The 11,745-nt window shown below is 54.9% G+C and overlaps 1 protein-coding gene across 6 annotated transcripts in view; it reads left to right on the forward strand.

Annotated features, from left to right (window-relative positions):
- Nucleotides 1–10,688, forward strand: part of ANP32A (acidic nuclear phosphoprotein 32 family member A) — a 43,978-nt gene extending 33,290 nt beyond the window's left edge. For 2 of the 6 annotated variants that reach the window (XM_075536056.1, XM_075536053.1), the window contains exons 2-7: nt 2,939–3,088; nt 3,332–3,454; nt 6,364–6,571; nt 7,819–7,943; nt 10,256–10,319; nt 10,457–10,687. In XM_075536056.1, coding sequence (XP_075392171.1) covers nt 2,939–3,088; nt 3,332–3,454; nt 6,364–6,571; nt 7,819–7,943; nt 10,256–10,319; nt 10,457–10,518 — 732 coding nt within the window. In that variant the 3' untranslated portion in view covers nt 10,519–10,687. Of the gene's footprint in view, nt 1–2,938; nt 3,089–3,331; nt 3,455–6,363; nt 6,572–7,818; nt 7,944–10,255; nt 10,320–10,456 lie in introns of all 6 variants that reach the window. The other 4 variants (XM_075536055.1, XM_075536057.1, XM_075536054.1 and 1 more) reach the window with 4 other exon arrangements.
- Nucleotides 10,689–11,745: the final 1,057 nt, after the last annotated feature.

The following is an 11,745-nucleotide window of genomic DNA, read 5'->3' on the forward strand; positions in this document are numbered from 1 at the left end:
CCAGTTGTCAGACCAGAGAAAGCAACCGCAATGGGGTATGTTTAAATGGCCAGTGGAGGTTTGAGAGCTTCTAACCTAAAGTACATGTTTTCCATGTCCTTGAACTCTGCTGCACTTCGCCCTCCCACACCCAGGACTCAGTCTTGGTGGCTTGTTTCTTTCTCTCGGTGTCTTTTGGGCACTGTTCATGGTTTGCTTATTTGTCAGTCCTGTTAAGCAGACCACATTCTGGATGAAAAGGGGTTCTTTAAGAAGAGCGACCCCCGAGTGTGGGGTGAGAGAGGAAGGGGCTGGAATGGCAGTGGAGTTTTGAGGTCTGGCCGTGTGTGGGCTGCGTAGACACAGCTCTGGGCAGAGGGAGGAGGCTGGACCCAATGACTCTGGACCCGTGGCTCTGGTGTATGTGTGCTGCTGTCTGGTTATGGCGTTTGTCCGACTCGCCCCACAGGCCCCAGAGCAGCAGGCTTGCTCCCCTCCCCTCCCTTCCACTGCCCCCTCCAGGGTGCCGGCTTACTGGTGAAGTCAGCAACCTCCAGATCTAGGCCCCACCCCTTCCCTCCTCTCCATTGCCTTTGATCTCACCCCAAACAGCCCGGAAGCCCAGCCAGGAAGGAAATGCCGAAACCCTGGGGATTCCGCAGCCTGGGCTGCCCAGACCGTTAACCGCCACAGTGGGTGGGTCAGAGACCCTGGGGGTTCCCAGGTGCAGTCCCCAGGGCTCCACCCAGCGCAGCAACTGGCTTTCTGTTCAGTACGTGGGCTGTGGAGGAAGGGGTCCCCAACTGGCTGGTGGGACCGTTGGAATAGAGGGGCTGAAGAGGAGCAGTGAGGGTCAAAGGGGACGTGGAACAAAACCAAGCCTCCCTGACATCCAGTTTGACGCGACTCCTAGCGACCCTAGAGGACAGGGCAGAACTGCCCTGCGGGTTTCCGAGGCGCCACTCTTCTCTTCCTTCCTCCTCTTGTGGAGCGGCTGCTGGTTTTGATCTGCTAACCTTGTGGTTAGCACACTGATGCATAGCCGCTGGGCTTCAGGGACCGTAAGCTCACCCTTGAGGTGGTTGTCAAGATCCAGTGCGATAATTTCTGAAAAGGACTTACGGATGGCCCTGGTGCGTGGCATGGGCTTCAGAAAGGTGACTCATCAATAAAAAAAATATTAGCACTGACTTGCTTAATTAAGGCCTGTAAGAAAAAGAAGCTCCAGTTTCAGATTGGGACTGGGAGCTAGCCTTCGAAACCTGACATCTGGCTGTATAGCATCCTAAGCAGCCAGCCTGCCCTCCCCTTGCTCCTTGGCTGGGGCCTTAAGAGGAGAAGCCCTTGGCTCGCCTGGGAAAACCATATGTCTGAAATCGTTGAGGGTGGCCTAGAATCCCTTCATACACGTGTGTCTTTTCTCTCGTGGCGCTTAAGCAATTTCCAGGGCCTTCGAAGGAAACCAAGCACTAAAAATGGTGGACTGTGAGTGGTGTTTACTGCAGATGAAGGCCTTGCCCCTCCCCACTTCAGTCAGGCTCCCTCTCTTTACTAAGGACCCCTGGCTGTACACGGTTTCTGGCCTCAGGGGAGACACCTGTGGCATTTATCTCCCGGCACTCTTGCCAGTGGCCTTGCGTGGGTAGCTTGACCTGGCACCTGGCTTCCCCTGGAGGTTGTGGCTGGTGGGCATGGGAAGAGACTTGACTTCTCCATGCCAGAGCCAGCGGCAAGGTGGACCCTGATGGCTCCTTACAGCTGCTGTCTCATCTCCTGCACTAGGGAAGGGTGGGCGAAGGGCCAGCATGGGGCCTGGGGGCACTGGCAGGCAGCCTGGCGGGGGAGATGGATCAGATCCTGTTCCCATCCTCTCTTCTCTTTGGTGAGAAGCCAGGGCCACGGAGTGGAAGGCCTAGGAGGCAGCACATCTAGTTGGCTTCAGAAAGTGTTTCCTGGGGTAGCTTATTCTGGGCACCTTCAGACCAGGCTTTGAGAACAGCTGGGAGAGGGTGATGGCCACCCATGGGGAGGATGACCCCTCTTCTCCCTTGCGGGTGGCACCAGGTCACCTGCTGCCCGTACCTTTATGACTTGTCCCGTTTATCTTCTGCCTCCTGGAGCCTGGGACTCCTGCTCCAGCACTACGCCTGGCTGAGAGGAGTCTCTCTCCTTTAACAACGGATGGCAGTGCGACTTTCTCGAGGTCTTTATTAAAAAAGTACAGGATGTACGTTCCAGTGTGGGGTAAGAGAAGAAGGGAGGCAGACAAAGGGCACACCTGCCTCCAGGGAGTTGGGGGCGTGGAAAGGTGGGACACGGAGTTGGTTCCTGGCAGACTTTTGGACTGTGCCCGCCGCAGCTTTGCATTATGGGCTGGTCCTGCCTCTGAATGTCTGTGGCCCAGCTCCCTCCCACGTCTAGACCTAGGCCCACCATCCGGTATGGTAGCCGCATTGGCTCTTTGTGCTTCAGTAAAGTTGAATTATGTAAGTAGGCTGGGTGGCAGCTGAAAGGCTCCGTGGTGGGAAGTTCTGCTGATGTGATGAGTCTTTGGCCCAGGACCCTGCGGATCGCCATAGCTGGTGCTGGTGGGAGCTCCGGAACAGAGGGTCTGGCTCTCATGGGGATTTGGGGGAGAATACAACAGCTGCCCACCTACCAGTGGTAACATGGATCCTTGGATTCGTCCAGCTGAGGTCCCCGTCTGGAGGGCCTCCCTGGGTTCGCCCTCCAGCCTGCCCTCTCCTCTGCATTGCTGAAAGCAGGCAGGCCAGTGTCCTTCTTGGGATGCCTGGAAGTTTAGAGGACCAGGAGAGCTGGAGGAAACGATGTGCTTCAGTCCAGTGTTATTTGCACCACTTCCTGGCTCATCTCTTGTCTCTTGAGAAAGCCCACTAAATGCTCCTGGCCCGGCCCCGGCCCCAGTGCATCACCCTGTCATGCTTCCTTCCCTTTCCAGGTGAAAGAGCTTGTCCTGGACAACTGTCGGTCGATCGAAGGCAAAATCGAAGGCCTCACAGATGAATTTGAAGAACTGGAGTTCTTAAGTACAATCAACGTAGGCCTCATCTCAGTCGCAAACTTACCAAAGCTAAACAAACTTAAGAAGGTCAGTCCAAGTTGAGAGAGAAAGAGAGTGTGTGGTGGTGGTGGTGGGGGGGGAGGGCGATGGTGAGGAGGGGGTGGCGAGGAGGAAGAGATCATTCCCTGGTGTTGAGCATAATGAATCGGAGGCCAGGTGCGACTAGCAGCCTGTCAGAGAACTCTCTGTCTGGGGAGGCTGGGCATCCTGGACCAAGGCAGTCTCCATTGTAAAAGGTGTTTTTGCTTCTTCTCTCCCTGCCTTGTTTAGCTCGAACTAAGTGATAACAGAATCTCAGGGGGCTTGGAAGTATTGGCAGAAAAGTGTCCGAATCTCACGCATCTAAATTTAAGCGGCAACAAAATTAAGGACCTCAGCACAATAGAGCCACTGGTAAGTCCTTTAGCCCCTCCTTCCCCGCCCGGGGCTGGGAGGCCGAGGGTTGCTCTCCGGAAATACTGTTTCTCTTCCTTGGCGCTGTTCTCCTCGTGAGGGCCGAGGGGCGAGGGGCTATTCTTTGTGCTTCCACAGGGAGACCGAGGCCCATAGACGTTGGGTGGCCTGACCAAACGGGCCAGCAGTGGGAGGCTGGGCTGGTTTCCATTTCTGGTCCAGTGCTTACCCTTTCATCATTTCTGCTTGGCGTTGGGGACCTGAGCTGCGGTGTCTTTGGCTGAGATGGATGGGGCTTTCTGCTCCCGTAAAGTTACAGCCTCCACACAGGGGCAGTTCTGCCATGGCCTGTAGGGTCACCGAGTGGCATCAACTGGATGGCAGTGAGTGTGGCCTTCTTTCGAGTAAACTTGTGTCCCACCATGGGGTGGGGGTTGAGAAAGAAGTGCCGTTTGAGGATTAAACTGACCCCTTATCTTAGTGGGCACCACTTCTCCTTGGTCACTGTCCTGGTTCTGAATGCTGGGAGCATGTCCATCCAGGCACAACCTCTGGAGGACAAGAGCCTGGAGCGGGGTCACCTTTGGGCTACACGAGCCTCTGCAGGTCTCCTTGCTCTCCCTCCATGTGGCATGAAGAAGAACGCCCCCGGGCACTGGCCTCCGATGGGACTTGTCCCGAACAGCAGAGAGCTAGCCGGGCCGTGTTTCTGACGCCTGGGCACTCCCTGCACCGCAGCCAGAAAGACGGAAGGGGTGAGCTCGGGTCTGCGTGACCAAGAGCCGAGTGAGTGTGCTTCCTTGATTTAAGTACAGCTTCCTGCCTCCGCCCCGGCTCTGTCTGTCTTCAGTGAGATGCTCACGTTCAGTTGAACCACCCTATTGGCCATGCAAGGAGTCCTAGCACTGTAGCACTGGGTTAAGCACCAGGCTGCCAGTCATAAGGTTGGTGCTCGGACCTGATCCGAAAGTTGAGACCATCTACGCCCATGGAAATTCGTAGCTCAGAGACCCTGGGAGCAGTCCCCTCTGTCCATGGCAGTGGGACTTTTGGGGTTGTTTGGGAGCATTTACAGTCTGTTGCAGCGGTTCTCAACCTGTGGGTAGCGACCCCTTTGGGGGGTCGAATGACCCTTTCATAGTGGTCACCCGTTTCATAACAGTAACACAATGACTGATGAAGTAGCAATGCATATGATTTCATGGTGTTTGCTCGGCAGCACATATATTAAAGTAATTTTATAGTGGGGGTCACCACAGCAGGAGGGACTGTTAAAGGATCAGGCGGAAGGACGGTTGAGAACCACTGCTCTATTGTAAACGCATACGTGAGCTTCGCCTGCACACGTGAGCTTCGCCTCGTGGAGAGCACGCTGTGCTCTGAGCTTGGCCTGAGCTGCCAGGGTTCTTGTCCCCAGACGCTGCTGCTCCCGTGGACACTCACGGCTCTGGTTGAGGGGCTGGTGGCAGAGCACGAAGCTGCCGTTTCTTCGCCAAGCTCAAACGAGGGGTCTCCATGTGTGGCACGAGGTCAGCGCCTCGTGTGGGCTTCCCGCGGAGCGTCTCGGGCTCCCCTGAGCTACACGAGGACACGGAACTCTTAAGAGCCTCCTGGAAGTCTTGAGTTCATAATTTTATTATAAAAGGGAGGTTTGAGGGTGTCTTGTTTTTTCTTTTTCGGTATTTTCATTACATTGCTTCTTATTTCTTTCTTTCTAAACTTGTGACGTAGGTGAGCACGCACGTAGCCATAGCTGTGCATCACTCAAGTCCGTGCACATTCTGATGGGCTCGTCCCACCTTCCTCCTCCTAACCCTCCGTACCTGGGCAAAGCTGCCCTTGGCTCGCCAGTGGTTGAGGACTCTGACAGCTCCGCTCCCTACGTGAAGGGGGCGCCAAGCCAGAGTCTTGACGGGCGGGGAGTCTCTGACTGGTCTCTTTTATGATTTTGTTTTGCTCCGCATTTTTCTCCCACAAACATGATTCCTTTTCCGAGCAGTTGGTAGTGATAGGAAAATTCTTTCTATGTATGTTTGGGGGTGGGGTGGGGACAGCATATCAAAGCCCTGTAAAATGCTATGATTTGGGCACGATTGAAAGCTTGGAGACCCCCGCCCAGCCATAGGCATGTTGTGGTCACTTCCTGTTCCTGGGTTATCCGGTTGTTACTATACACCTCCTGCCGTGGGAACCCTCTTTGGCAGGCTGCTGCCCACGGCCCCTTCTCAAGCCTGTTCAGAGCTCCTGCCTCCTAGAATTGGCCCGGAGGCCAGGCCTCCCTCTCCAGGCTGAGTGCATTTGTTTTTGTCTTCTTTTTCTTTTTTTCCCCATGGTTGGCCTAGTTTGAACTTGAGCACCCCGATTAAATCTCAACTCTGTGTCCTTGGCAGCTTTCCTCTGTGCCCGCCATCGATTTCCTCATCTGTAAAATGGGCTGGCAATGATTTCTACCTCGTGACGTAACAAGTGGGTAGCTGTTATTACTAGTGGTATAGATGGGTTTGCCCGTGCCCTCTTTGCATTTCCATTTGGCCCCTTGCCTGCAGGGGGAAGGACGGACGGGCATGAGGCAACATTTGTTTCCAGGGAACCCCATGTTCTTATCAAGCCAGTCACCAGTCAGGCAGGGTAAAGCGTTAGCATTGGGCTGTGTTTACAGGGCCCTGAAGTTCTGGGCAAGATCCTTTGTCCAGATGAAGAGACTGAGGCCCACTAACCAGTGTGCTGTGTCTGGGCAAACGGGCCGCGCAGAGCCGCCTTAGGGCTTCCTTGTGCCCGGGCTCGAGTTCTGTGCTCAGCCCCTCATCACCTGGTCCTTGGGGTTGCATGTTCCCCCGCCCCCTCCCTTCCCTCCCACCCCCCGCCTCTAGCCAAGCACTTACCGGCTGCCCTCTGTTTCCCTCGTGCAGAAGAAGTTAGAAAACCTGAAGAGCTTAGACCTTTTCAATTGTGAGGTCACCAACCTGAACGACTACCGAGAAAACGTGTTCCAGCTCCTCCCGCAGCTCACGTACCTGGACGGCTACGACCGCGATGACAAGGAGGCCTCCGACTCGGACGCCGAGGGCTACGTGGAGGGCCTGGACGATGATGACGACGAGGACGAGGAGGAGGATGGTGCGTGCCCGGGGCCCATGATGTGGCTGGGGAGCGGGCTGTCTGTGGGGTTCCCGGTGGCTCTCTGAAGCCTCCTGGGGCTGGGGCCATTGTCACCCCTTTCCAAAGCTGCCCAGGAAAGGCAGTGCAGCCCTGGGCTCAGGCAGCCTTTCAAAGAGAGAGGATAGAGGGAAGTGGGGTGCAGCCTCAGGGCCCTCTGTCCCCATCTCTGGCCTCAGGAAGGAAGTGGGGTAGTGGCCTGAAGTGGTGTGGCACCCCCTGGTGGCTGCAGCCTACAGGCCAGCACTTGGGCTGTGGCCTCAGAAACCCCAGGGCCCTCGACGTTAGGAGGCAGCAGGCAGTGTCTCTCTTGCACTGGTGGCCAGCGGTGAGGAACAGTTGCTCCACACCTGTTCGGGCTGCTTGGGTGGCCAGGGGAAAGTCCAGAATGGCGTCCGAGCATTCCCAGGAAACCTTTCAGAAGCCAGCATGACGTAAAGCGTGGACACAGCTGCCGTTAGTTTATAGGGCAATTATAGTTTGAGTTTTCCTAGACCCCAAAACTTAACCTACTAAATCATACCAGATAGCACAAAACCTAAAATCATACTGGAAAAAAAAACATCAAACAAACCCAAGACCCACTGCCATCAAGTTAATTCCAACTCAAGGGACCCTCTGGACAGAGCAGCACTTTCCCACAGGTTTCCGAGGCTGTCCGTCTATGCAGAAGCCGACAGCCTCATCTTTCTCCCGAGGAGTGGCCGGTGGGCTCGAACTGCAGGCCTCTTGTGCTGCAGCTAGTGCATTGACCACTGTGCCCCCAGGGTTTCCGAGTCGGCGTGGACTCGGTGGCAGTGGCTGGGCTAGTGCAAGCCAGAGGGGGGTGGTGTAGCAGACACGCTGTGTGTATGAAGAACACGTGTGTGCGCCGGTGCAGCTCCTGGGGAAGGACCTCCCCACGTTTCCCTTCTCTAGAGGGGGTGGGGCTGCATGAGATGCTCTTTCTAAATGAGTTGGGTTTGTGGCTCGGACTCAGTCGGTTGCTCTTGCTTGACTCCCTGGGCTTTTCTTGAACTTGAATGGAGGGCGTCTCAAGTCACTTTCAGACGCTGTTTGACCACACCCGTTGGCCTGTGAGCGGTGCAGAGCGCTCCACCTCTGGCCCAGGTGGGTGTGGGAGGGTCCTGGGCCTGTGGCCCTTGCCCATCCCAGCAGCCTGGGGCCTGTGTGGGCGTGCGGAAGCTGCCAGCTCACCGCCAGGCCAGTTCTTTCTCCTGGTTTGGATTGTACAGAGGAAGAATATGACGAAGATGCTCAGCTAGTGGAAGACGAGGAGGACGGGGAGGAGGAGGAGGAAGGTGAAGAGGAGGATGTGAGTGGAGAGGAGGAGGTAAGGAGCCGGGCAGGGTGGGGCTTGGCTTGCTCCCTTCCAGCTCTGAATCGCCTCCACTTAGGGACTGGGGGAGGCAGGGAGGTTGGATGAGGAGTGGGGAGGAGTGGAGGAGTGTGGAAACAGGTAAAGAAAGAGGCTCACCTACCTGCCCAGGTTAGCCTGGCCTTTGCTTCTCTGTGGACGTTCATTCCTACAGAAGCACGGAATCAGGGTCCCCATCTTCTGTCCTTTTGCATCTGTATGCTGATTGCAGGAATGTTCACTGAGCACTTGCTAGTGTCAGACTCAGGCACCGCCTCGGCCTTCGGGCACTGCTGGATCCCAGTTGGGCATCCTGGGGTGGATGGTGATAGTGGAGGGCCTCAGGTCCGTGAGGGAAATCTCGCTATCTTGTAGTTGTATTTCTCCACGAGCCTTTTGAAGCCCCTTTTGTCTAGTGCCGAGGTTAAGAGCCCAGTCTTTGCAGAGCTGAATCCTTGTTCTACTGCTTGCTAGCTGTGCCGGTACCGACTTCCCTGGGCCCACTTCTTCCCTCGTAGACGATATCGTTGACCTTAGCAGCCCTGACTCGCTGGCTTATTAAAACAGGACGAAATAAAATGGACCTAAGTAAACGGTTCGACCACTTGGTGTTGGGGCTGTCTCACCGTTTTCCAAGGGCCCCGCTTTTGTGTTTGGCTGCCTACGTCTCTCATTGAAGAGTCACGTTCCAGTTCTAAAGTAGCTCTGGCTAAGAGCCAAAGTCAGACCTAGAGAGATTTCAAAGGCAAACAGCAAACCTTCCCCGCCTGCTTCAGGTGGCCTTCCATTGGGCACGCAGGCATGATTTCTGGCCGCAGCAGGTCTTGCCTGCAAGCCCCCCTCCTGGGTCCATACCCACACCCCCGACCTTGGGAGGCGTCCACGATCAGGCCCATAGAGGAGATGGCCTTGGTGGCTCAGTCTCCTGGGCTGGGTTTCTTTTTGCCCTCGGCCTATGCGACTCTGCCCCCTCTGAAGAGTACCACGAGTGCTCTAAAGGTACAGACTTTGCAAAAGAAGGCCCCCTGGGACAGGGCAGCCCAGCCGCTGGCTAATGGGCTTCTCTTCTTGCCCTTCCTGTCACAGAGCTGCCACGTGCAGGGGCTTTTCTTTGGTAATCTCATCGGCCATCTGGAGATTGCCAACTTCCAGTAAAGAGGGGTTTGTACACAAACACAGAACCTTTTGCAAACAGACTGATAGGGGGCTGCCGGGTGACATTCTAAAAGGATATTTCCCTGGACACAGAAGGAATCCATCTCCAGATTGCTTTTAAGCAAGAGGCCGCCAGTATCGGTCAAGGTACAGAAATACACAGATGTTCCAGGGTCAGTCACAAGCAAGCGCCCTGCGTTGAGAACAAAGCCATTTGCTGGGCCAAGTGTCAAGCAACTTAAGAATGCTGTCCTTGGGAGCCTTTGAAGTTATCCTCCCCTTTTCTGGAGGCTCAAGGAGCCCTGGTGCTTTGTGGGTTGGGCATTGGTCAGCAGTTCAAACACCCAGGCCGTTTTTGGGGGTGGGGGTGGAGGGGATGATACTGCTTCCTTGCATAAAGATGTACAGACTCAGAAGGCCTGTAGAGGATTAACTGGAGTTAAAATTGACTCAGTGGCAGTGGGTTTGGGTTTTCCCTGGTGGCACAGTTAGTTAAGCATTGGGCTGCTAACTGCAAAGTCAGTGGTTCAAACCCTCCAGCTGCTCTCTGGGTAAAAGAGGAGGCTGGCTGCTCCCAGGTTTACACCCCTGGAGGGTCGCAGTCAGTCTCGAGTGGACTTCCCCGGCTGTGGGTTTTGTTGTTGATTCCTTAGCTGCTGGTGGGAAGGTTAGTGGTTTGAGTCTAGCTAGAGGGGCCTTGGAGGAAAGGCCTGGCATTCTACTTCCCAGAAATCAGCCACCGAAAGGGCTACGGAGCACAGTTGTATTGTGGCACACGAGACAGCCACGGCTCAAACACATGCTGGTTTTTCTCTGCTCCACAAGTGGCCGTGCCAGGCCCGCTCGGCTTCCGACCAGTCCTTCTTAATCCTTGGGCAGAACTGCAGAGACTGCATGTGATTTGGGCACTTCTGGTGGGCGCGTCAGAGCCTCCGTGCAGATTTTCAAAGGGGCCCTTCATGCTTCTCTAATGCCAAGAAGCTCTGCCTTAGCTGTATCCTGGGACAATGGCTGGGCCTTGATCTGGGCCTCCCCAAGACCTGGATCAGCGCCGAGTCTGGAGGGTGGCTGCCTCGTGTGCCCCTGGCTAGGCAGGCCCAGGGCATCTGTAACTTGGTGTCTTCTCTTCTAAGGAGGATGAGGAAGGGTATAATGACGGGGAAGTCGATGACGATGAAGATGAAGACGATCTCAGCGGTAGGTGGCCCTTTTGCCTCCCTGGCAGCAGGCTGGACCCTGAGACCCCTGGGCAGTGGGTGGAACACCCCTGCTTGCCGTGACCCTGCATCTCCTTGCTCTGCGTTAACCTCGATCCCCTCTCCTTTCTCCTCCAGAAGAAGAAAGGGGTCAGAAGCGGAAACGAGAGCCCGAAGACGAGGGGGAGGAAGATGACTAAGTGGAATAACCTATTTTGGAGAAGAAGAAAAGATTCCTATTGTGATTTGACTGTTTTTACCCCTTCCCCCCTACCCCAAATCCCACCCCCCAAAACTTATTTTTTTCTGATTGTAACGTTGCTGTGGGAACGAGAGGGGAGAAGTGTACTGGGGGCTGCGGGGGGAGGGCGGGCGGGAGGGGGTGGAATAAAATACTATTTTTACTGCCACTCCTTATTTTTTCTCCCTCCCCCTACTTTTTTTTTTTTCTTTGCGTCTCTGGTTCTGTCCCCTGTAAATGCAATCGCAAAGGAGGCGCTGGGTGGACATCTGTTCCTTTCACTGAGGAAGGGCTGGGGGCCCCTCTTGTGTCCCAGTTTCCCCCAGATCTCCGAGTTGTTTGGAAGCCCTCTGCTGGCTGGCCTCAATCGGTTACAATCAAAGCCCAGGAGCGGCTTGTACCCCAGCCGGATCTTGGGCTTTGTTCTGGGTCACGGGACTTCCACGGTCCTTGGGTCTTGCTAGAGGCGTCGGATTACCCGGGTGTGTAAATAGTAACCTCAAGGTGTATTTTGGCACCGGTTAGGGGATATTCCCCGTCTCGCCACCCTCCTCCTTCTCTCTGCTCAGATGGTGGTGGGCTTTGCTCTAGGAAGAGGAGTCTTGGTGTTACACTGATGTTTCAGCCACCGAGCTGAAAACGGTAGGCTTAATTAATAATGAGTCGCGAGTACAATGAAAGTTGATCGTTACAAATGAGAGGGAAGCAGCAAACCCCTCCAACGTCAACCTCTTTAAAAAGAAGAAGACCGACAAAGTCAAGTGGCCTGAGCTTGGCCTGTAAAATAGTAGCGCCTTCGTGTCTCACAAAAGGGCAGGAGACATTCTTCTGCGTGTAGCCTTCCTTGCTTTAGAGCTTACTGGTTTTACTTTACAGTCTCAGTGCAGGAGACGCTGCTGCATGCAGGCTGGGTTTGGGTTTACAGGGACAAACTGATGCAGACATTGTGTTTTCATACCTCCTGGAAGTCTGAAAGGACTGCAGCTCCCTAATGACTGCATGGGCTGGCATTCCTGCCCCTCTTGTGGATTCCTCAGCCCACGTTTTCATCTGTGTCAAAGAATGTCTGCACCAGATCTCCTCCCCGCCCCCACCTTGGAAGAGTTTCATGTCTGTTTGTCATTGATAAATTTCAATAAATCTTTTTATACAATTTTTTTTTGGGGGGATGGCTTCTTTTGAACCC

This window comes from Tenrec ecaudatus, chromosome 17 (assembly GCF_050624435.1).
Source record: "Tenrec ecaudatus isolate mTenEca1 chromosome 17, mTenEca1.hap1, whole genome shotgun sequence".
In the NCBI taxonomy this organism is placed as follows: domain Eukaryota; kingdom Metazoa; phylum Chordata; class Mammalia; order Afrosoricida; family Tenrecidae; genus Tenrec; species Tenrec ecaudatus.